We start from the raw sequence: 27,142 nt of genomic DNA, 5'->3' as shown, positions 1-27,142 counted from the left end.
TACAAATATATTAAAACAAGAAATTCATATTAACTAATAAAGACCAGGAAAACCATTTTGATGTTATCATTATCTGTTTGTTGTTGTTGTTCTTGGTTCTTCTTCTTTTTCTTGGTTGATTCTAAAGAAAACATAATTCACTGTACAACCTGATTAAAAAGTTAAAAGTAAAAAAAAGTTTGGAATTAAAATACAACTATCACAGAAAAGAAGTGATTTAAACCATATTATTTACAGTGTTGACGTATGCACAAGGGGACAACACAGTGGACAGGTACAAATATTAAAAATTACGTTAAGACTGTGCACAGGTGAGACTATCTAAAAAATTGTGTTCATATTTTGGATCGGGCTCAGAGAACAAAAAATAGTAAGCATATGGGTAATATTATAATTAATCAAGTTTTGCCCTTTCAATTTTGAAAATAAAATGTTAGATTTTCCATTTTTAATTCTGATTTAAAATTAACTATATGTTCTCTAAATTCTCAATAACAAAATGTGCCACTAAAATAGATTATGGAACCATGATGGCTTAATATTCAAATCTATTTTCCTGTAATTAGCGCAAGCCGTGTCCAAAGTGCGAATGAATTAAGCTTCTTCGAGCTGAGCAATGATGTAAAAAGGTAAGAAATATTTCTTGACAGTGGTTTAAAAGACGACAGATTGTCAAGCAAATAGAAAATGGTCGTATTAAAATCAGAATTGACATACGGTTGATGATAAGTCGTCAAATGCAATAAAAATGCCCTTTGCTCTCTTTGTTTATTGACGTTCGACCCGGTGAAATTAAATTTCGTTGTAAAAGAACAGCAACAAACAGATAACTGTTCTATTGAAAAATGTTATAAACGAACAAGCTAAATGTCAGCTTCTCGGAATCGTGCTTCACCACCTAGCCTAATTGTCGTGTGGCCCACCCACATCCGCCCCAGACTATGGATAAAGTGTAAAATCGTGGGCTTTGAGGGAAAAGGTTAAGCTATTCCATTGTTAAACTTTCCAACAACGTAGTAGTAGTTGAAAATCTAGACTTTAAATATTTTTCATCATTTGGATGAGAATAAAGAATTCTGATAAAAGGTAAGCAGATGAATTACACTGTTACAAATCTGTAATTAATTAATTAATCATGTTAAGGTTGTACACATCACAGCAGAGAAAACTTCTATGACTGGGAAGTTGATATGTATGATAATAATTTGGTATCAAAAGCTTTTAAAATTTGCTTTAATTAGTGAAAATATGCAGTTTTAGTAGAAAGGGTTGGGGGGGGGGGGGGGGTTACTGTTAAAACCCCAGTACGATTCGAACTCACGATTTACAGATTGTTAAGCTACTGAACTTACTAACAAGACAGCAAAATTTAAGATGATAAGAAATATGTAACTGATATTTATTTTTTCATTTATGGTTCAAAAGAAATTCGGACCCCGGCCTTCTGCATGCCAGGGTTGGCAAAAAAGTGGTCAATATGAGTATTGACTGGGTCGGTGCTCAATACTGGTTAAAACTGGTCAATACTGGTTAATACTGGTCAATACTGGTTAATACTGGTCAATTGAAGATTATTTGGTCATTATAGTCTGTATTATTTATTTAAATGTTTAAGTGACCGTTATGGTAAATACTGTAATTCATAACATGCACTATCAGTTTATAATGTACTTATAAGTCATAATATTAAATAATGTACAAATGACTCTGTTGAATTGGGGAAGATGTAAAAGTTTCTGTTCAAATTCCTTAGTTTAACAAGAGAACTACCTATATAAGTATTGTTTCATCAATCTTCACTTTAACTGTTGAATAAACATTTGAGGGTGTGTGTTGGTGATGTTTTCATAACAATAACAGGCAGACTGGTCATCTCTGGTCCCAGCCTATGCTTATTAACACCTGTCAACTCTGCTTCCTGTGCTCAGGTAATGTCCAGCTACCTTTTATTCTTAATCTGTCCAGGTACATGTATTAAGAGGTCTGTTCCCAATCGTCAAGCTATGCTATAGAACTGTGACCCTCTGGTAGGTACTGAAGATATTTCGGTCAGTTTCAGCAAACCAAATATATTAAACTTATGAAATTACATTTGATTATCTAATGAAAAATATTAATCAACAATTGATCCATATAATGAAAAGACTTAATTTATCTTTATCTTTGCAAGAAATGTACAAAAATAGGAAAATGGACAGTTTAAATCACAATTGACCAGTATTGACCACTTGGGGAGTATTGACCGGGACGGTTAAAACCGGGGGCGGTTTTGACCGCCCAACCCTGCTGCATGCAGGGCGAACGCCCTAACCTCTAGACCACTGTAGCGGTCCAAAAACATATATATGTCTAGCCTGGGAATCAAACCTAAGATCTATTACTAGTCAGGTGCTTTAACCACTGAGTTATCCAGACCTTGGTCCATCAATTCTACTACATCCTTCCCTCCTTAAATAGTCTTTGACCCCAAAGAGAACAACACACGTCCCCCCGTCTTAAGAACTATTCATGATATATGCCTGAAAAGGGTTGATCAGGACACAAGCTTTAGTAAGAAGAGAGAAAATATATGGCTGGACTAGGAAAAAATGCTATGGAGAATTCTATATGGGGTGATTGTTAGTGTAGTGGTCAGCCAGGTTCGATTGCCGGTGGCCAGTTAGCTCAGTTAGTAGAGCACCTGACTAGAGATTCAGGGGGCCCGGGTTTGAATACGGTCTGGTCCGTTGCATTTTCTTCCTTCCTGTTACATTCGTAATAAACTGTTTTCACTTAAAGATTTTGATGTCATATCCAAAAAGATTTTCAAAATATGTCCAGTTTATCAGCAAGTAGAATAGATCCAGGCCTGGATTTCTTGAAAGAAACTCAAGTCGAAACTTGGATTTATAAGTCTGAGATTTCGTTCAAATAAAAGAAAACTCAAACTTATTTAATAAGTTTGAGATTTTTTTTCGAGAAATCCAGATCTGCTTAGGAGATATATGTGAAGGACCTTTCTTTTCCTGCAGGACCTAAAATGAAAAACACACATAAGAAATTGTTTAATCATATGTTTGATAATTTTATTTAAACATATTCTTGTCCAGACCAGATTTGTTGAAAGAATTATCCAGGGCATTGTCTTTTTCATTCACTCATCTCTGTCTGCCACTTAGTGTCGTTAACTTCCTGAGCCTCTATCCTTTTGGTAGGTCTATAGACTATTTAAAAAAAAAAAAACTTGAGGAATATTACCAGGTCTGTTTTAGAGTTAGCATATTTTGACAGTTCCTGGTTGTTGCTAGTAAAAATGTAAAGCCACCTCATCCTCTTGTGTCTTAATTTACATAAGGTTATCTACATATATGGACATTACAAAGTTATTGTCGCAAAGAAGGGAGAAAAATCTTTGAAGCAATCAGGGATCAAACCCGGGACCCTTGCATAATTTACTAGTTAAAAGATTGAACCACTGAGCTAACGAGGTCGATATACAAAGTATGGTAATATTACTCAAATATAACATTCAAACCTATTTCAAAAATTATGCAGAAACTCTTTATATTGAGGAGATAAAAAAATAATTTTAGAGGACATGTTGGAAATGCTGCGTATGTCCTTAATAGGCCACTGAGACATCATGCTTGAGGAAGAGTTGAGAAACATTCCAGAATATATGATGCGTTTGCAGATTGGAAACATGCTTTTTATACGCCCGTCTTAAGACGGGACGTATTATGGTATGGCGTTCATGTCCGTCCGTCTGTTAGCTTTTTCGTGTCCGACCCGTAACTTAAATACTACAAGGCCTAGAATCATCAAACTTTGTCTGTAGATACATCTTGGGTAGAAGGTGTGTCACACATTAAAACCAGGTCACTGTGACTTTTCATTAAGAAGATATCCGTCTGTCCGTCCGTCTGTTAGCTTTTTCGTGTCTGACCCGTAACTTAGATACTACAAGGCCTAGAATCATCAAACTTTGTCTGTAGATACATCTTGGGTAGAAGGTGTGTCGCACATGAAAACCAGGTCACTGTGACTTTTCATTAAGAAGATATCCATCTGTCCGTCCGTCTGTTAGCTTTTTCGTGTCCGACCCGTAACTTAAATACTACAAGGCCTAGAATCATCAAACTTTGTCTGTAGATACATCTTGGGTAGAAGGTGTGTCGCACATTAAAACCAGGACTTTTCATTAAGAAGATATGGCCATATATGGCAAAAACTTGTCCAGCTCATACTTGAAAACTATTACACCTAGAATCACCAAAATTGGTCAACTAATGCATCTTAGGTAGAAGGTGTGTCACATCCTACTTTAAGGTCACTGTGACATTTAATTAAGGTGATATAAAAAAAATGTTTTAATGGGTACAATCTATACTGTTAACAATATGTGACGGGCGTATCATGTGCCGTGGCGGTGCACTATATTAGAATTAAAACATAATCTATGACAAAGGGATCATAATTCCTAGAATATATAGAACTCTTAGCACTCCCATTAATACTCAGGTTTTTGGCAGTCATTTTGACTGACAATATTAGGATTTTTGATGTTCCCTTTTAAAAAAATATTTTTCAAGACCAAGCCTAAGGTCAGTCAATTTTCAAGAACTTTGAGTGTCATACATGTAAAATGAAATACAGAGTTTTTAGAAATCTTGGTGTTCTCACCCCCTCACATGTTTTCCTAGCTGAAGACAAGTGGTGTATGAAATTCATGTGCACAAGTCTCGCTCTAAAGGATGAAGTGAAATGGCTATATGAAATGTCCCCCTGCCCCCCCCCCCCCCCCCTCCCCATATATTTATAGAAATAAATTTTCTTGTTTCATGTTAAAATTTACATGATTCAACTCATTAACATTTGCTCGTTAATGATTTAAATGTTACATGGTGCATATAAATTCACCACAAACGGTATATAACTCTGAGTTTAAGCTCGGGGTATTTCCTCATTAGATGAAGTTCCCTTAGGAATTTCAGGCCCCATCCATACTATTACAGATCTGGAAATATATGGACGATAGTCTAAAGTACAGTTAAATCATTTAGGCTATGGTTGTATATTCTTAAAAACTTTTAAATTTCGTATGGCAGCTGCAGAACTGTAGCTCTCTGAGAAAATATCTCTAATATCCATCCCAATATTTTCTCAGATAGCTACTGTAACAGTTCTGCAGCTAATTTCTCAGATAGCTACTGTAACAGTTCTGCAGCTAAATGTGACATAGCTCTTTGCACTGTTCAATATTAGCTCGCCTGATAGAAAGGCTCAATTAGATCGAAGACTTGCTTAATTCTTCTCACACAATGGAGACTCAAACACTATTTATGCTGATTAAGATCACTGACATTTCTCCTCAGAATGTTCATTAATTTGATTAAACTGCATGAAATCTAATCTCAAAGAATATTTTTTTGTTTGAGATTGCTTTTTGATTAATTGTGTTTGTTGGACATAAGTAAAAGAAGACTTTGAAGAATCCTAATTATATGCCACGGTGCTGTGTAATACGACAGTTTGGTATATGGTTGATCATAATTTTTTGAACATGATTTGTGCTCATCATCAGTGTTAATGCATGGGTGGATCCAGAAAATTTTCAAAGAAGCATAAGCATAGCAACCCAAGTTTGTACCTTTTCCATCCAGAAAAGTGAAAAGGGAAAGGGGGGGGGGGTGTTCCAAAATTGCCCTTTTTAATGAAAAGTGTTGAATGAAGGGAATGGGGGTAACTTCAGATCATGGCCTCTAAGAGTAGGGTGGGACCACATTAGGGGATCAAAGTTTTACATGTTGATATAATATATAGGAAAATTTTCTTTAGAACCATCGGACCGATTTCTAGCAAACTTGATACAAATCATCCTTAGGTGAAGGGGATTCAAGTTTGTTGAAATGAAGGACCATGCCCCCTTCAAATTAGAGATAATGACAAAAATTAGGTTATTTAAAAATCTTCTCAAGAACCACCTGGCCAGAAAAGCTGAAATTTACATGAAAGTTTCCTGACAAAAGGGAGATTCAATTTTGTAAAAATCATGACTCCTAGGGTTAAGGTGGGGCCACAATAGTGGATCAAACTTTTACGTGCAAATGTATAGGGAACCAAACTGGCACTAAGCAGCCTTGATATAAGGTTTAATAATTAAGTTTGATAAGTAATAAATTTTTAGTCATTACCTTTAAAAAGATTTTTTTAACCAAGCTGCTTTAATGATAGTTTTGCTCAAGGTTGTTTATTGCTAGGAACTGCTGCTCAGGTGGGCAATGTGGCCCATGGATCTCGTTTAAGTATACTTAGATTTGAACATGGCCACTGTGGGAGTATTTATCCTGTTAAGACAGCTCTAGTTTAGGTTCCCTCTAATAAATATTGTACAGTTAGGTGTCCTATGATATATATTGTACAGTTAGGTCTCCTATAATAAATATTGTACAGTTAGGTGTCCTATAATAAATATTGTACAGTTAGGTGTCCTATAATAAATATTGTAAATTTAGGTGTCCTATAATAAATATTGTACAGTTAGGTGTCATATAATAAATACTGTACAGTTAGGTGTCTTATGATATATATTGTACAGTTAGGTTCCCTCTAATAAATACTGTACAATTAGGTGTCCTATAATAAATATTGTACAATTAGGTGTCCTATAATAAATATTGTACATTTAGGTGTCCTATAATAAATATTGTACATTTTTGTGTCCTATAATAAATATTGTACAGTTAGGTTCCTTGTAATAAATATTGTACAGTTAGGTATCCTATAATAAATATTGTACAGTTAGGTGTCCTATAATAAATATTGTATAGTTAGGTCTCATATAATAAATATTGTACAGTTAGGTTCCCTATAATAAATATTGTACATTTAGGTGTCCTATAATAAATATTGTACAGTTAGATGTCCTATAATAAATATTGTACAATTAGGTGTCCTATAATAAATATTGTACAATTAGGTGTCCTATAATAAATATTGTACATTTAGGTGTCCTATAATAAATATTGTACAGTTTGGTGTCATATAATAAATACTGTACAGTTAGGTGTCTTATGATATATATTGTACAGTTAGGTTCCCTCTAATAAATACTGTACAATTAGGTGTCCTATAATAAATATTGTACACTTAGGTTCCCTATAATAAATATTGTACAATTAGGTGTCCTATAATAAATTTTGTACAGTTAGGTGTCCTATAATAAATATTGTACAGTTTGGTGTCCTATAATAAATATTGTGCAGTTAGGTTCCCTGTTATAAATGTTGTACAGTTAGGTGTCCTATAATAAATATTGTACAATTAGGTGTCCTATAATAAATATTGTAAAGTTAGGTGTCCTGTAATAGATATTGTGCAGTTAGGTTCCCTGTTATAAATGTTGTACAGTTAGGTGTCCTATAATAAATATTGTACAGTTAGGTGTCCTATAATAAATATTGTATAGTTAGGTGTCCTATAATAAATATTATACAGTTAGGTTCCCTATAATAAATATTGTACATTTAGGTGTCCTGTAATAAATATTGTACATTTAGGTTCCCTGTAATAAATATTGTACAGTTAGGTGTCCTATAATAAATATTGTATAGTTAGGTCTCGTATGATAAATATGGTACATTTAGGTGTCCTATAATAAATATTGTACAGTTAAGTGTCCTATAATAAATATTGTACACTTAGGTTCCCTGTAATAAATGTTGTACAGTTAGGTGTCCTATAATAAATATTGTACAGTTAGGTTCCCTGTAATAAATGTTGTACAGTTAGGTGTCCTATAATAACTATTGTACAGTTAGATTCCCTGTAATAAATATTGTACAGTTAGGTGTCCTATAATAAATATTGTACAGTTAGGTCTTCTATAATAAATATTGTTTATTTAGGTCTCCTATAATAGATAATATAGTGTCCTGTTTTGGTCTTCAATCAATTGATATCTTACAATTTTGTTTGTTTTGTTTTGAACATATTTTATTGATCAAATCAAAAGGATTGGGGACAAGTTAGTCACTCTCCTAATATCATCATAAAGTGGCCAGTATAGGTCTGATATAATGAATATTATACAAATTGCCTGTTTAGGTCTGATATAATCAATATCGTACAGATGGCTGTTTTATAGACCTACTATAGTGACTTTTAAGGTCTGTATCCAGTTATACAGTTGAATGCTCTGAGGAGGATGTATACATGCTAGTTATTTCTGGAATCCGTTGTCTCGACTATTTCCACCACCTGTCATCTGCAAAAGGTGACGAAAAACACCCCACACTCATTTATCATGGGCTATTAATATTATTTAAGTAAGTGTAATGGCTTTTTCTCATCACAAGATGTCTTATATAAAATTCTTGTATTCAGCACTTGATTCCTTGACAGCATTTTTGCATACAGAATTTTAAAGTTGTAAGAATTTTCACACCGTGTTTGGATATTTATATTTGATATGGAAAGCTGCAGGTCTACCTGTTAATTGCTAGTGTCATGGACAGGTGACTGGACCCTGTGTCATGCTTTTAAACCTGATCTGTTGCATTAAGAAGAGAATTTCTAGGAAGCAGTTCTTTTTATAAGTGCCTGTGAGGATATGAGACACAAGTTCCGGGATTTGCTGTAAGCACTATTGTATATTAATTAACTTCTGTTTACTTGAGAAATTTGGGAAAGGAAGTCTGTAATGGGTTGACCAGACAAAAGTAATTAGACTGCATTATTTATTGAACTTTTCACCACAACTGAATCATGAAAACTTCAGGCTTCCAAGTCAGACTAATATGTTATTCACAATCTGTTCAAAATTCATTGAGTTGATTATCATTTTAAGAGAATGTTATGAAGTGAGGTTTATCCTAATACAAATATATGTAACTACTAACAGTATGTAGTACATAGACTAGTATAAATACTGCTTAAAGGTGATAGATAGAATAACACATTCTCCTTTTTTAAAATTATCTTTGAGGAACTATTTCTGTGGAATTGGGCAAAGCAGAAAAATGGTTAAAAGATTCTGAACATGATTGATTGAAATAAATATGAATTACCTTTTACAGAACTCTCTATTTTATCAAACCCATGTCCAAATTAAATGTCTGATAAAAATATAGTTGATATTTCTTATGTTTTTATACTATAGTATATTTACACAATAAATATTGAGGTACTTAAATAGGTGGTATTTTATTTTTTCAAACATTTTACCTTAAAAAGAGACATAAATAAATGTATTCACATTTTATATATATATAAATAAAACCAAAGGAATTTAATTTCATATCAGTTTTGTTTCTTATTCGTTACAGAAACAAATAAATATATTTATATTAATTTAATGCCCAGGCATCTTATTACATTTCTTTTACAACAATTTTGACTTATCTATCTACATAATTTATAGATATTTTTCATAAAAACGTGCAAAAGCATATACACTGTAACAGGGAATTACTTTTGAATGTCGCCTGTTCATTTACAAAAATAAAACGAGATCACTTGACAGCCACGTGACTTTGAAGCACAGACAATATTGTTTGTGTTTTGACTGAACACTTCTACAAAGTATATTTTTATGAAGTATTTCAACTGAATATGTTTAGCTTAAGTAGAATTAGGCATTTTAGGTATATGACAATTATTTATGATTTGTTTACTATTTCCTTCAACATTTTGATTTTTTTCCCCACTGTACATTAAGCTTCTGTGTTTACAAGTGCTACGCATAAATCAATGATGTCATATTCCGCATTATAAAAGAATGCACCGGCTCTATAGGCAATATACCACTGATTTAGGACCCTTGATGATACCAGATTAATAATACTCTTAAGTATAATCACTTAATAGACCTTAGTAAGGAAGGAAATACAGCAATCCACATAAAATAAGACTCTATTTTATAAACGTATTCACTAAAAGATAAACACCTATATACGCATTATTGAAAAATGTCTCTGAAAATGTGCATAGTAATTTATCAAAGTATGTCTTCCCAACAGACTATGCATTGATCTGATGAAAAGCCTACCCCTCCCAACAGATAATGTCTTGTTCTAATGACCCCACCCAAACAAACCATGTCATCGAATATAATTAAAGCCTACCCCTCCCAACAGATCATGTCTTTTTGTCTTTTTCTGATGACCCCCCCCCCCCCCAAAAAAAAAGACCATCACATATTGTTCTGATGACCCCACCCCACCCAAACCGACCATGTCATCTGTGAAAAGCTTGTGTGAGTCAATGACGCAAAGTGAAAAAACAGCATTTAGAAAGGAATCTATAAAAGATTTTTTTGTTGTTGTTTTTTTTTAAATATTAAAGATGATCAAAATTTAAAAAAATAAATCCACCTGTCTGGTTTTCAGTGTACAGCCTCTGTTGTCTGTAAAATATTTGATTTCCCTTGCAATATGATACATGGCCATCTTATTGTCTAACATGTATCAGGTTATTGTATCATGCATGTACTTTACCAAACATGGCTGCAATGTTTGGCTGAGTGATTTGATAGATAAACTACATGTACCCACTTTAACAAAGTGAAAACTAACAGTTTATGTACACCATATATGTACTGACTATAGAAAAATTGATTGAATGGCACCCAGAAATTTTACAATCTTCAATATTCAGATGGAGTTTTTTTATAAGTTAAAAGCTTCAAAGTTTATTTATGTTTACGTTTTTAGTCCACTGATCATTTGTAATCCATTTGTCTGTCTGTAAACTTAAAACATTTTTGACCTTTTTCTCTAGAACATGTGCGCCACTGCGCCAATTTCAACCAAATTTGCCATGAAGCATCTTTGAGTAAAGGGGATACAAAACATGTTCAAATGAAGGGTCACACTCTTTTTCAAAAAGGAGATAATTAAGAAATAGTGACTATGGTGACATTCTTTTAAAAATCTGGACCATAAAAGACAATCTTATGTGAAAGCTTGAATCCTTAATGAGAGTAGATTGAAAATTCATCATATCATGGTCTCTGGGGGTAAGGTGGAGCCACACTAGGGGATCAAGGTTTTATAGGAAATAGATACGAATAAATCTTTTAAAATTATCGTCTTCTCAAGAACAGCAGGGCCTTGATAAGTCATAGTATTCAATATGCAAGCATCCTCAGGTAATGTAGATTCAAGATTGTTCAAATCATTGCCTCAGAAGGTAGGGTTAGGCCACAATAGGGAAACAAAGTTTTATAGGAATAGATAGTAAAAAAAAACTTTAGAAATGTTTTTGTCAAGAGCAACAGGGCTTTGATTAGTCATATTATCTCCAGAAGTAATCTCCCAGTCTCTTTTATCATATAAATAAGCAAATTTACTTTTGTTCCCTCAAACTCTTAATCTCTAAAACTGAAATTAATTAAAGTCCTGTTGTATATAATCCTGTAAAGTTTATTGTTACTACCTTGAAGTTCTGATTGTTTACACACACTGTCAGTCATTCATGACCCCGGGGGGATGTTACCTTAGTGGAGGAAATCGTTAGAAAAGATATAATGTATAGCTTGGAGACTTGGTAATTAGCATTAAATATTTCAGAGGAAATAAAGTTTTAAGATAAATGCATTGCCTAGGAAAATGAAATTATCAAATTTACCCATACCAACTTCACACAATTCATATCTGGTTAGATCGAATTTTAGTGCTTGTTTCTGGAAACTCGAAAAGTCGAAATCTCGATCTCTTGAAAGTTTTATTTACAATTTTTGAGAGTTGCCTATGAATATAACCTTTAATTACCACCAAAAGTCTGTTATCAGTCCAGCCTTTAAAAGTGGTGGTAATTTACTTTTCAGTCAATTATACATGTATTAACAATTAATCAAATTAGGCCAGTAAGTTGTTTATGTGAATTTGAGGTACATACACAGTAGGCAGTAAACTCAAACTTGTATTTCTCTAGAGTACAGGGAATGGGGGAGAGTGGATGTTTATAGATTCAAAGACTTCGAAGGATGTCCAAAAAGTTCGTGGAGACATGCTAATTTTTTCTCTATAATAACGACTGTGGCAGTTGTGTAAAATAACATTTTGATATATATAGGCCAAGATAATGTACATATATACATATATCGGAACAATGCACAACACCTTGTGTCTGTTGTCGTATATAAATACTTTATATATATATATACAAGCAGCACGGCCCAGCCCACGTAAAGCCTACAGACTGACGTTCTGTGAAGTTGCTTTCATGGGTATCTTTTATTTCTTATCCTTTAGTCACCTGCTCACATCTCCTAAGCCAGATTCACATACACTAGAACACCATTTACTGTCCTCCATGAGGATATTGAAAAGTGGAGATTTGCTAACGTCCCAGACAGATGTGATTTCACTCACTGTAAGGCGTCTGTTTCTCATAATAAGGTCATGAATATTTTCATTACTCAGTACTTCTTGCAGCATCTCCCAAATCGAACCCACCATCGAAAAAATATTTATTATGTCACTTGTAAATCAATGACCAGGGTATATTCTGATTATTTCCTGATACTTCCTTTATTACTTCATCTCTATCGGAGTTTTTCAAGGTCAACACAGAATGTTATCGTCGCACATTGTTCCGTTCGGATAGCTGCATGATGTTGCTTATTTCGGGTGTTTTCGGCGACATTTCTTGCAGTGTTTTCTTGATGTCTTCTTCTTTCATCAATTAACTGATAATCTGTACTATAGTGACATCAGCTGGGGGTTTTTTTCACATCACAATTAAAGCTGCATTAGCTCCATGTCATTTTGTCACCAAAAATTGAATTCAATGAAAATTGCTCTCTAGATATATATTTTGGTAATAACACCAGTATTTAATTATTTCAGACAGTTTTTAACCTCAAAGCAGGCACATGAATGTGTAATTTTGGTGATTAAATAACTATATATTAATTGTCTTGCAAGACAAATAATTCTTCCTTATAAATGTCTACACTAAAAGCAGTTATTTAACATAGTTTTATTAGGTTTCTCTTGTTTTTGTACAAAATAAATGTTTTTATTAGTCATATATATTCCTATGCCATTGAGAGATTTTGGGCAAAAGTGGTTGTCATTACTTTCACAGCTAATGCCCAGTTAGATTTTATGTAGTTTTGACCTGTTCTATGAACTAACTAATTGAATGCAAAAGCTATTATTATAAAATTTGTAACATTTCTACCAGCTGGGTCTTGAAGGCCCTCTGCATCCTTTCAAGACTGCAATTTTTTCATTTAATTTATTTGAAAACATTCAAAACCAAATTATTTTGACTTGGAAGTTCATAACAAACATTTTCAGTGTACACAGTACATAGATCTAATCCCATTTATAATGACAAAAGCGCCACTGTCCACGAACTTTTCAGACAGCCCTCATAAGTTTTGCCATTACAGGGAAAAGCATGACTTGAATATTATAGATATATAGAATATAAATATAAATACTCAGTATTTATCTTGAACCAATTTCCCAGGGAGAGATCATTTTCACAGTAATTTTGGCAATCAGAATTTGGCTGTAAGTAGCCCGTAGAAGGCTGTGTCCTGATATTGACTGTTTTAGGTTCTGAATATAGCCAACAGATGTCTTAATTCATATATACATGTACACATATGACTTTATCTTTTTGTTTTTGATATTACTTTGAATTTTCTCTAGCCCAAAATGCCTTCACCAAAGACTATCATTAATAACAACACCCTTTAATTCTTCAAAAGGGAAAATTTGTTTACAATTAATAACTGTTTGTGAAGGAAGCTTTTAACAGAACTCACTGTGGTGACTACCTTGTTAAAAAAAAGTGGCTCATCCAGACAAATTGAAGATGATTTTCATGTGTCCTACAATTGTATCAGCTCATTGCCATGGCAGACACTGTAGAGTTCTAGGGAAGTTTTGCATTGACATTCACTGGCGACTCAAGCGATTATTGGATTTCTGTATGGGAGGTGTTACTGTGGTGGCAGATAAATAATATTTCTTTTAGATGCTTCTATCTACAGAATAGGATACATGTTTTCTCTCTCTCTCTCATCAAGTGATCGTTGTGGCTGTTTTCACTGAGCAGGAAATATTGGCCTCATCAGTGCAATGGTTTCTAGGCCAACTAATTCAATTAAAGGCAAGTTTTATGAAGTATTTTCAGTATACAACAATTTCCTTCAGGATTCATCTTGTGTCTATTTTAAAATAATCCTTGAACAGAGAATGGAATGTGTTGTAATTGTCTTGTACATTAGTGTGGACAACTTGCATAATACAATTTTATTATGAATGATTTATAGGTCATAGTCGACCCTCGAAAGTATTTAGAATCTTGTAGATTATTTCAAATTCCAATAGTTTATGTAAAAAGAAAAAAACAACATTCAAGTAGAGACTTTACAAATTTTGTATTATTGAAGTCAAACTGGGCCCTTGCTTCAAATCAAACTCTTTTCAAATTGGTGGAAATGAAAACTAATTAAATTTCTGTTTTTATGATTAGAATACTGTATATATGATAAGACATAAATTTAGCGATTTTTCCATGAATTATGGGTATATATATTTAGCGAGAGCTAATTTTAGCGACTTTATAAATTCCAAGGAAGATATAACTATTGCCTCCAATATGGAGTAAATTGTTAACGATGTCCAATATTAGCGACCTCATCACTCTCACCAATGCCAAAATTAAATCCTCGCTAAAACTTCTGCTTATTCGGTATATATATACAATTTACCGTATGGAATATAATACATCTATATTCCTATTAATTCTCAGTTAAGTCCAAGACAGTAGGAAAAATTTGTATGCATGCAGTCTCGGTTATATGGAAATTTGGGTAATATTATTTCAACTTTTGACATCGTAGAAAATTTGCAAGTTTCTTCTATTTTGTAAAGGAATTTTTTTTCTGTACAATATATTATAATCAAACTAAGCCTAAAAGATAATACATCAATCCATTCATTCAATTTTCTTTCTTGTAGCAAATGTCCTTAAAATGAAGTTAGTCATGTGACATTTGAAATTTATTATTGTTCTTTGGGTCCTACTGAACAGGATTTAAAGCCACGAGGAAAACTGGAGGCATCCATTACTGAGGACAGATCTTCAATATCCCTAGTACTGAAATTCAGATGTAGTATTGTCATTTGTAAACATGATCTTTAAATCACATGATTATGAAGTTATTAGCGCATTTATCTCTTTTTTTTAAATCATTTTAATGGGTCAAATTTACCTTTGTCTTAATTGGCCTCTTTTGTGATATCCAGAAGGTATATTGTATTGAGGGGGGGGGGGGGATATAGCCTCCCCATAAATTCTTCTATCAGAATGAATTAAAATGATTTTTATAAAGATTTATTTTACCCTTGCACATGCCCTTGTGTCATCTTTCAAGTCTTTTGTAAATAATGTCATATACTGTAAGTGGTTTTAATTCCGCGGTGCTAAATGTTCGTGGTTTTTCATATTGGTCTAATTGCGGTGGTTTTATTTTCGTGGAATTCAAATTTCATGACAAACACAAAATGTATTGTCACTCTTGCAAAATGATTGCGGTTGTTTTAATTTCGCGGAAAAATCCCCGACCGCGAACATAGCGGAATTAAAACCACCGCAATCATTTCCCCATTTACAGTATTCACATGGTGATTTGTAAATGTATTTATGATAAAAATATTAGTTTTCATCTATATCTTCATGGAGTGGTGTATGCAGGGATTGTTAAACTAGGCTGTATTTTGATATAGTGTCTATCCCTGTACTTGCTGTCATCTTACAACAAGGCATCACATCACAGCTGGCAGCATGCTATATAAGCACTTTTGATACTTCATATAGATCCTAAGTAAAGGTAAATCTGTTAGTCTTCTAAACCAGCTGCGAGTTCTCAAATTCATTCAAATTTTAAAAAAGGAATTGTGAACATAAATTTGAGTTGAATAAAAGTTATTGACTATTTTCCTCAGTCTGAGATTGAAATGCATCTTATGCAGCAGAGCAGGCTCAGTGGTTTATTGAAGTCTAAGGCATGTAACTCAAGGGTCATTGGTTCAATTCTTCTGTGGGAGTATGATGGTAAGCTAGCTAGCTGATGTTATCAGGATCGAGATGTCTGGCTCTGAAGAACTCTTAAATCAAATGATGTGAATTAAGTCTTGAGTCTTTTTGATTAACATTTTTCATTCTTTACAGCAGCATCCCATTCAATTGTTGGAATTAAATGTCCATTTTGAAGGAATATCATAAAGATCCATTTTCGGCTTTTCACCAGAGAAAATTGATTTTAAAACATTTATTTACTTATCATTTATCTGGCCCTGGGATCGTGTAACAAACTCAGACTTAAGTCAAAATTTCAATCTTCTGTAAGATGTTCATTACTTTTGAAAAGAAACTCTTAATTTGCAGACACTAGAAATTTGATGAAGACTAATATTGGATATAATTATTTTGTTTTGGAATCATTGACTTCTCAATCATTTCATTGCAATTAATATTCAGATTTATTTCAAATCAAACTACTGGTTTTTCAAATTCAAGTTTGTTCAAATCAGGGGCCACGGGGGTAGGGTAGGATCAAAGTTTAAATGTGAATAGCAGGACAATACTAAATCATATCCAAATGCATATGTCTCAAGTTATGTGGATTAAATTTTTTTTTTAGATTTGAATTATTAACCCTGGAGTTAGGTTAGATCTATGAAATTTAACACAATGCATGTATACAGGAAAGAAAATCCTTTAAAAAAGTCTTCTTCTTTAGAAAAGCGAGGTGACATATGTTAGCCGTATTAGTATTGAGGCATCCCCATGTTGTGTAAATTCAAGTTTGGTTATGTTGTGACCATTTCGGGCTAGGTTGGGGCCACATTATGAAGTCAAAATTTTCCATGGAAATAAAGATTTAAAAAAAAACCAAATTCAAATCACAACATCTGAACACCAGCTCAGGTGAGCAATGTGGACCATGGGTCTCTTGTGGAAAATACATGAGAGTATGAACTGTGATGCTTCATGCTGGCACACTTCATGAATTGTGTTTTGAAACGCATGATATTTAGTTGGACTATGATAGTTTTGTCCATTTTAAAGGTTTTTTTTAGGTCATGTGAGTCACTTATGTGAGTTGTTGCAATTGGTCTGTCGTTGTGCATTAACAATTGACATTTTTAACTTCCTCTTGATAACTACCATTCTAATTCTTTTCAAATTTGGTATGAAGCATCTTTGGAACAATGGGGACATAAATTGTAAAATTTCAGGACTCCTGTACCCCTTTAGCCTTAGGGTTGGGGCAAAATCTGCCAAAAATTGACCAATTTTTAAAAACCTTCTTCTGTACAACTGCACATCTGTAAGAAACATGAAATGTATAGTGATGTAGAGCCGAAAGGCCTCTACCAAAATTGAAAATTTCATGATCCACAAGGTAGAGGTTCTGACCCCAGGGCGGGGCCAAACTTGGTGTGTAGTGTTTATATGTAAAACATCTAAATGACATCTTTTTGAATGCCATTGATGCTAAATTGAAACTACATGTAAATAGATATTTAGAAGGAGCAGGTAGTCATATAGTGTTGATATAGCATGTATATTTATGTAAATTAAGTCTTCAGTATGGGCACTTGTGGGGACATTCGTGTTTTAAGATACATCTTGTTTGGGGCTATAGAGATACTTGGGTGACCAATAAGGCCCGTGGGCCTCTTGTTTTTTTAATGGGTTTTTTTATGCCTAATTGCTGGGTGACAGGTTTTTAAATTCAGATTAGATTCAAAACACCAACAAAAACAAACATCACCTAATAGACTTAATACTAGCCTGATATTGCACGAGTGAAATTGGTATCTAAACATTTAAAAGAATGGATGCAAGAGGGAATATGTATTGTTTCAATAATTATGAAATATGAAGTGCTAATTAAGAACATCCTCATGGGCATTTACATGTAATAAATCAGATCTTTTCCTGTTGACAGATCTCTGTGCTTGTTGTAGCTTTTCTCTGATTTGTCAATACTTTTAATGTGATATACATGAACTTAACAGTGTTTTAACATAGACTCGTAGTGTAAGACAACAGCTACTGAGACATATAGGAAAAGTTAAATTTAGTTCACACTTAGTACAAGACATTTTCCTAGGTACCAAAACACTTGCAAATACAAGTACTATATGCTGTAAGATGCAAATTTCAAATCAATTAAAAATAATGAACCAGCAGATATGCTTAGTAAATTTTCTTTTTTCCTTGCAGGTGAAAAATGAGGAAGAATAAACAATCTAGGTGACTATAACACAATGCAATTATTCAGATATATATATATATATAATACCGTCATCTGATGACAAGAGTAGATATAATAACAAGCTCTGTAGATATGATGACGTAGAGAAGGCTGCTGAAACAGGATGGCTTTCTCTCTAGGTGGCCGAATCTCGTTTTCACAGAAACCCTTTTGAAATTTAAGTTCAGTGGATCTTTGTGCTTTGCAAATACATTTTATTTGTGGCTACCATTTTGATTGATAAGCACAAGCAGTACATTAACATGGATTGGATGAGAATTAAGAAATAGCACCTGACTCTCACAGATTCCACAAAATTTAATTATCATAGCTTACAGATAAAGTTAGATAGATATGATATAGAAGGCCATTGGATTTCTTGAAGATTAAGCCAATCAATGTTGACTTTTTCATAAATGGAAAAACTCTACTGTAGACGTGTTTTGTGAGGCGAGACATTTTAGATTGAAGATTTATCTTGTTTTTTTTTATTCTGACAGATAATGCTGTAAATCTTTCTAGAAAATGGGATGCATTTTTACCAAACCTGAAAGGAATGGCAGAAACAGAAAAATTTTCCGGGTGTACAATGTGGATGAAAACGGGGAAGAATTGAATCATGGGAAAATTGAAGTGACAGATTCAGACCTGATACTCTATCATCGCCAGAAGGAGATTCGATGGCCACTTCGGTGTCTGAGGCGATACGGTTGGGAAGAGGAATTGTTTTCTTTTGAAAGTGGCCGTAGGAGTACAACTGGACCTGGAATATTTGCTTTCAAATGTCAGAGAGCAGAGTTCCTGTTTAACACTGTGCAGGAGTCCATTCGTAGAGCTGGCCAGAGTGAGCACACTGCACTCCCTATGGAAAATGCTCACAGCAATAGTCGCCCCCCATCCATGATTGAAATCCCTGATTTTAATAACAGGAATCCCAACCACAGCAACGGAAATCCACACTTACCCCAAGTGAACAGAGAATTTGATTATGTGAACCAGACAACAGTTGATAGTGGAAATGACTATGAAAACACTATGCCCCCAGCTAATGTTACTCAGAGTATCTTCGATATCCTTCATATGGACATCCCCCAACCAAGTCAGCCCAATATCAATTACACTCACCTAGTGTTCACATCGAGTGAAGATAGTTTGTGTAACAATGACAACAGTCCAGATGCAGCCAATGGTTCTCCTGCCAACACTGAGGATGTGTTCTTAGAAGACAATGTTCAAAATTATGTGAATGTTCAGCCAGAAAAACAGCCAGCTCGACCCCCACCCCCAGTTATGACCCGGAGGGACACCAATGGAATTACAAATTGCAGTAATCAGCGTAGTTCGACAAATATGGACCAGTCAGAATGTGTGTATATAACTGTGGAGACTGGATCCGACTCCACCCAGGCGGCCCCTGCCCCACCGGCCCCGGTGAGAGAGCAGCCGCCCACGTATGCTGTGATAGATATAGCCAAGTCAGAGGCCCTGCAGAACACGCAACGGGATAGAATCAGCAGCCGGTGGGAAGAAAACGATAACTGCTGTCGCAAAACGCGGCACAATAGCACGTTCAACTAGTTTCTCTCTCTCGAATTGTTCGAGGCATCACATGGATCCATTTACCAAGGGTAATAGTTTACAGTCCGTAATGATATTAACCAATCTGTATGCCACTCAAAATCTAGGGGAGAAAATGTGTTCCTCAAATCTTTGTCTTACTTTTACGGTAAGATTTTATTTTTCAATCTTCAATGAGAAGTATTGCCCTTTTTTGTGTCTACAAAAACAAAACTTTTAAAAATTTGTGATTGTACAGTCAAATTGTATATATTTATGTTCATTTTGACATGTCTTTCAAAATGGAGCACAATGCTCTTCATGTGTTTGTTTTACACAAGAGATGTTTTACATGTCCTGTCATTTTTAGTCTGCAGATTTTTACTTGTTTTTAGCTGTGGAAATATTTATGACTCTCATTGATACATTTTAAATGATACTGGGGATTGAAACAATTACTTTGCCATTCGATATTTCCTTTCCAAAAAAAAGAAGTTTCATGTTGTCAAATTTTAGTAGATGAGAATTGTGGTTGATTGTTTAATGTGTAGTTATTTACATGTACTAAAGAAACATTTGCGATACAGACTTAATCTGTCCCCTAAAAAGGTGAAAATTCATTGTGAAAGTATTTGAGACTTGAAATGTTAGGGTTTTTTTTTCAACCTGCAATTCTTTTGTGACAAAAAACTTTGATAATATTACGACCAGTTTCGTTCCATTTTGTGTAATATGATAGTAGAACTTAATGACGTATTTAATTGTTGCCCATTGTTTTTGACTGAAAATGTCCCTTTTTATAGTATTAGTATTTTAGTTTGAAAACATCAAAGATGTTGGAGAACAAGACTTTTTTCTCATCCAGTGACCTATTTTTGGAAAATTCATCCTGGCGTCACTATGAATTGTGCACTCTTTAGAAAGGTCTGCTCCTTGGTTTGTATGTCGTATTATGGGGTCCCCAGATATTATATATATGATAGGAATCGGAAACCTGTGCATGCACCCCTCATTGAAATAAAGCAAACTTTGCTTTAAAACATTGAGTCATTTAATTGTGTCAAATGGACCTCTATCATAAAACATTGTGTCATATTGGACCCGTATCACACAAAGTCCTTTTTTGTGGATATTTTTAGAGATGATTTTGTGGCAACCTATGTAAACATGGTAAAAGAAAAAAAGTAGTTTTAGGTCCTAGAAATAGTAAAGAATTCATTTTTATGAATGAGATACATGGTCTTTTTCTGTTCATATGATAATTCATTTGGTTGGTATTCTTCAGTCATTTTACAATCTGATTTTAAATTCAATGCTACCCTTTGATGACTATGCTGAGTGCTTGCAAACAAACTGTTGAATATTTTCCCTTATACTGTTGTCATGATAGCTCTCGGGTTGTAGAGTGAAAACAGAATTTGAAAATTGATGTTTGTACATATGGGAATTTTAACTTATTGCCAAATATTTGCAAAGTTCAAAAGCATTAAACTGTATAGAATTTTTTTTATATTTATCAGACAAGAAATGTAGTGCCTTCAAAAAAAAATAATGGGAAATTCAGTTTTTTGAAATTCGTTCACTTTCCTAGATTTTTTTTTATAATGATGTTATCTCTTAATTCTTTTTGAAATGTCCACTTGTTAATTCTGCAAATATGTGCTATTTTGTTCTCTTAATAGATATTTTACTGTTATACATAGAGCCATGAGATTTTTGTAAAATCATTCATTGCACAAAACTCAGAATACAATTATCTGTCAAATTCTGCAACACATCATCACGATATTATCATAATTATTTATTAAGATCACATCGGACATGCTGTAATACATATAAATACATCTTTATTTCTTTTTCTGTATCATATTAAAAGTATTTTCATTTTTCATATTCAGGATTGTGAAGTTTGATGTTCTGTTGGCAGGCACTAGTATTTTGTATTCACGGCATAACATTGTTTTTCTGGTCAACAATGTGAATATTGGTCATTTACGTCTATTGGATTAAATGTGGATGTGAGTAGGTGTGTAAATTAGTATCCCAATTTGATAAAAGAAATTCATTCAGAGAATTAAGACTTCCTGCATGTGTATGACAAACAATGAAAAACTTCCACGTTTTATGGTATACTTTGGTTTCAGGCAAAATTGTCCGGAATAAATGAAGCTCTTGAATAAATCAATGACATTTATTAGAGAAGTAGATACGGTCCCCAAGAAATAGCATCCAGAAGTGGCGGCGTCGAAATTGTCAATGTCTGGATAAATGAAGCCAGTTTGCATTTGATGGACTATAGAGTGTTAGAATTTGGAAAATTTTGTTTATGTATATAATGATACTCCTGAATAATGTTTTGGATTGGCTTACAAGGGTCGGGGGGAGGGGGGGGGGGGGAATTGAAGAAGCTGTGACAGAAAGTTAATGTAATATATAACCTAAGAGTTCACAACCACCGATCCAAAAAAATAAATGCTTTGTACCAAGTACCTCAGTGACTAACAGTTGTATCAAATATCATGTATAGAAATTAGATCGCAAATTGTGCTGTATAGAAAATTAAGAGAAGTGGCTTACATTTTTGGCTGCTTGAATGAAATTTGACGAAATGGCCATCATGACTCACATCATAATGTACTGTAACAAACTATACTGAAAATAACATCTTCAGTTTTGAAAACTCTCAGGCCAAATAAGGCCTTATGTGAACCATATCTTTTTGTCAGTTCTGGGAACATATTTTTTTTATTCTGATTGAGTTCCTCAGCAGTGCATCTAGTGGCAGGATAAGAGATGAATGTCACCTCAAATTATGTCAAGCAGTGATAGTTTGCAGTAAATTATTTTATACTTTTTTTTCAAATCAAATTTATCCCCCCCCCCCCCCCCCCCACACACACACACACACACACACCCCAAAAAGATCAAATACAGTGAAATACAGTTACCGTAAACACACTTATAATGCATTCCACACTTACAGTAAAACACAGTTACAGTGAACACACTTATAATGAATTCACACTTGCAGTAAATCACAGTTACAGTGAACACACTTTTAATAAATTCACACTTACAGTAAAACACAGTAACAGTGAACACAATTGTAATGAAATCACACTTACAGTAAACTGATTTTCATTCCTTGTAATTCTAAAATATATATTATGATCTTGATGGATATAACAAATTCTGTTTATAGTGAATCAAACTCATTTGTCCCCTGCATTTCACTATAAGCATGTTTTATTACTGTGTTAGGTTCCCGGAAAGAAAATCTTTGTATTTATTGACGTTATCAAATTGATGGATGCATGACTGGGACTGATGCATGTTGAAATCAATTATTTTTGAGAGTGTAGGATGTACATGCTGCTGATGAATGTTTAACATGGTTTCTATCATTTAGAAGTTTTTTGTATGTGTCACCATCATGAAATTTCATCTGTTTCTCTTTTTAGCTTACCGGAGCTGAAGGCTCAAATGATCTTTTCTGATCAAAAAGTTGTCTGTCATTCATAGTTAGTGTTGTTAATTTTTTCACATCATTAACTTCTTCTCAGAACCAAGCTGCAGCACCAATTTCAATTGAACTTGGCATAGATCATCCTTAAGTGAAGGGGTTTTAATTTTGTTCAGATAAAGGACCCTGTCCTCTTCAAGGGGGAGATGATTTAGAAATGTGAAAAAATTAGACTTTATATTTCAAAAATCTTCATCTCAAAAACTGCTTACCCAATTTCAACCAAACTTGACACAAAGTATCCTTAACAGTAAAGTGAAGGAGATTCAAGTTTCATCTAACAAAGGGCTATGCTCTCTTCAAAGGGGAGATTATTAATTGTTTCAAAAATCTTCTTAAGAATCACTCTGCTAATTTTAAGCAAACTTGGCACAAAGATGAAAGGGACTCGTATTTGTGCAGATGAAGGGCCACACCCTCATCAAAGGAAATAAGATTTGGATGGAGGTATTTGAAAATCTTCAGAACAGCTGAGCCATTAATCACCAATTTGAAACTTTATCTCCCAATATGATATTGAAGGTTTTTTTTCTCCAGCTCATGGTCCCTAGAGCTATTTTAAGGCTACATTTGGGGTCCAAAGTTTAGCCAAGTTAAAAAAGAATGTTTCAAAAATCTTTTCTTTTGCAAGAACAACCTAGTTTGATTGGGTTAATTTGATGAAAGTATATGATGAGTATAGGTTGATGGTTTATACCAGAAATCTCGTGGTGAGGGACTATTTCTAGTCCTGCCCTCTAGTAATTGGTCCATTTTCTCAAAAACGATAGAAATTCTTTCCCTTAGATTATATATTTTGTTGTTCCTTGTGACACAATGAGTATAATGACATTCAACAGAATGGGGAAAGAGGACATCTCTTGTCCAGTTCTTCCAGAAATTATCAAATTATTTGTGAATTGTTGAAAATAGTTTCTCAATGTGGCCCATGGGCCTCTTTTTTTTTTTTCTCTTCTTTACACTGGGGCAATACATAGTGTATACTATGATGTATTGTACATTATGTTGTTAATAGATAGGACATTTACTTGTAAGTATATTAACAATGTATGTTTGTGTTACAGATAATGTGTCATTACTTGATGCACAAATATAGCCTCTTGAGCATCCTGAACAAAAAAAATTGAAGAATGTGAAATTTTTGACCTAGCTGTAGATATATTAGAATATGCCAACACAATATAGCCATCCCATGTTCCCATCCAAATTATATACAAATTAGAATTCAGAAGTTTTAACTTGACGTATCATTTTTCAATACATACCATTTATGAATACAGTGAATTCTGATACTCTTGGAAGTAATTCTTATAAATACTGGACTGGAATACTTTTTCGATATGACTATTTATTATTTTTTTTTTTTATGGCATTCAAATCAGATCATGCAGATATTTATCTATCCTTCAAATTCTGCTTAATGTAAAAGGCAGAGGCAGTATGGCTTTAGCAAATGGATGATCTCGATAAGTAGTTATAAGCATGAGATATTCATTGATTACCCAGTTAGCATGACATTTCTTCCTGCACTTTTCATTTAGAATTCTATGTTCTTTCTTTGAACATGCTTTTGACCTTGACCTTAGCATTTTGTTTCAGTTCTATTTTTTTTTTTAATAAATATTTAAAAATTATCAATTTGTAAAATAGAATGTGGAACAAGTGGGCCATTTATTACTGTCTTCACACACATTGTTAGGAGTTTCACATTTCAAAATGATGATAATGCTTTAATTCTTTGGTATATTGATTATTTTTCTCCCAGTAGAAATGGGATGTAGACAGTGTCATTAATTGAGGCTATTGATCTGGTTTCTAGAGTTAAGATGGGTAGCCACTGTGTCCCAGTCAATGGTGCTGAGGGACAACCAAGAAAGTCTGTGATAGACAGAAGGGTGGATCCAGAAACTGTCATGTTTTTAGGGAGTGGAGAATAGATAGGGAACCAGATAATTCATATTTTAAAGAAGAAGAAAAAACCACAATTATATTCCTCTTCCTAAGTGCACTTTGGTTTTGGTGCTGCAATATTGCATTGGTGATAATGATACTGAAATTCATAAAGCTTCAAAGTCAGCCCACAGAAAAAGAAATTCACAATAAATTGTCTTTTATTCCCAATACGTGCGCTAAAATAGTGTTAATGAAAACAATGTCACGTAGGTACCACACTCTTGACTATACTCTTTGGACAGTATAATCCAATCTCTTTGTAACCAGTAATAACTTTACAATGTGAAAGAGTAGGTAGTTTGTGGAGTAGAGCTCTCAAAGTAACTTTTTCCACAGTTTTGGAACATGTGTATCTTTGCTAGTTGAGAGTACCAGAGCAAAGTTAAATTTCATTTCTTGTATGTTTGATTAACACACATTTGCATGTGTTTTTAGATATTTGATAGAAGTGTCAGGATAGTAGCAATAGTTTTGAAGTAAGGATAAAAATCAATGCAATGTTGTTGTTTTATCTACAAGATATGATATCCCATACTGGCATCTAGTACCACTATGTTAACATGCTAAGTTTTTCCTTTTTTTCTTTCTGTTTTTTTTGTTTGTTTTTTTTGTCATTGAAAGTTGACGATAATTGGTTTTTCAATGCCAGAAACTTTACAATAGCTTTACAGGATGCAGTCCCTAATAGTCGTGTGATTTTGTAGGAGAGACAAGTAGTTTAAGAAACATGACTTTTATTTTGTGTCATACTTTATTTTCGTGATCCTAACTTGCGGGATTCATCAGCAAGACACACACAAAGTATTCACAAGAAATACTTTAATTATTTTCGTATCAAGGTGAATTTCGTGAATTGTTGAGAGTTTTCATGAATAACAAATAGTTTACAGTATTGTTTTGATGTTTTCTGGTAAATTGTAATGAAGTACCCTGTGGCAACAGTCCTATACAACAGAGTACAGGGTTTTAATTATTAAAAGAGCTTTTTTACGATCTAGCTGTGCTGCTTCTAAAACCTTCCAACTTCAAAATTTTATGTATACTGAAAGAATTTTTTTAAAATAGATCCCCGTTTTTAAAGATCTGTTGGATTTTTATGTTTGTTCTGGCAGCACCAAGGTACCCTTACTACAAAAAGTTATAGTCTAGAGCAGCACCAAGGTACCATTATCATAAAAAGTTCTAGTCTAGAGCAGCATTGAGGTACTGTTGTTAACAAAACATTTTGGAGCATCCTGCATTGCTACAAATATCCTCGAATTCACTTGTTCTAAAAAAGGACAACAAAAATGCGATTGTGAGTTAACTACAATTTTCATTGAGACTCCTATTATTGAAATATTCCTCATACATATTGGAAAAAATATTATGTTTTTTTTTTTCTATAGTATTTTTGGGAGCATTAGCTATTTTCAAAGATGAAAAAAGCAATATGTACCGATTTGTTAACTCAGTTCATTGTGACATATATACATCAAGGCATATCATTTTTAACATGAAGGTATTTTTGTTGAAACCTCAAATTGAGATGAAAAAAAAGGTTGTTACTTGTTCATCTTTTTATTTAAATTGTGCATGTTAACAATTTTGAAGTGCATATGCATAAATTTAGATGGCTGGTTGTCTACAGAAAAAATAGTTTTATGTATTATCCATATTGATTGTTTACAATACATGTGTATTATGAATGGCTGATCATTATTTAATATGCTGATTTTACGTCCATGTTCTCATGATATGTGCAATTTTGTGTTTGTTTCACAAGTATTTGGTCATGTGATTCAATAATTTGACCATGGTGTTGACTTTGTCGAAATAAAATATTATTTGTGACATTT

The 27,142-nt window shown here is 33.5% G+C and overlaps 1 protein-coding gene across 2 annotated transcripts; it reads left to right on the top strand.

The window, feature by feature from the left end:
• The first annotated feature begins 369 nt into the window (after nt 1-369).
• LOC125675866 (uncharacterized) lies at nt 370-27,139 on the top strand. 2 transcript variants are annotated; one of them, XM_048913695.2, is made up of 3 exons: nt 370-629; nt 18,241-18,270; nt 18,772-27,139. In XM_048913695.2, the coding sequence occupies exon 3, from the start codon at nt 18,797-18,799 to the stop codon at nt 19,847-19,849; it is 1,053 nt and encodes a 350-aa protein (XP_048769652.2). In that variant the 5' UTR covers nt 370-629; nt 18,241-18,270; nt 18,772-18,796; the 3' UTR covers nt 19,850-27,139. The 2 variants fall into 2 exon arrangements, with proteins under 2 accessions (XP_048769652.2, XP_048769653.2); XM_048913696.2 differs by lacking the exon at nt 370-629 and adding an exon at nt 922-1,086.
• Nucleotides 27,140-27,142: the final 3 nt, after the last annotated feature.

This window comes from Ostrea edulis, chromosome 3, assembly GCF_947568905.1.
Source record: "Ostrea edulis chromosome 3, xbOstEdul1.1, whole genome shotgun sequence".
Taxonomy (NCBI): domain Eukaryota; kingdom Metazoa; phylum Mollusca; class Bivalvia; order Ostreida; family Ostreidae; genus Ostrea; species Ostrea edulis.
This window is presented reverse-complemented; position numbering and strand designations above follow the sequence as displayed.

What these genes read in the sequence shown, in the direction of transcription:
- LOC125675866 (XM_048913695.2), top strand. Translation starts at nt 18,797, where the DNA reads ATGGGATGCATTTTTACCAAACCTGAAAGGAATGGCAGAAACAGAAAA.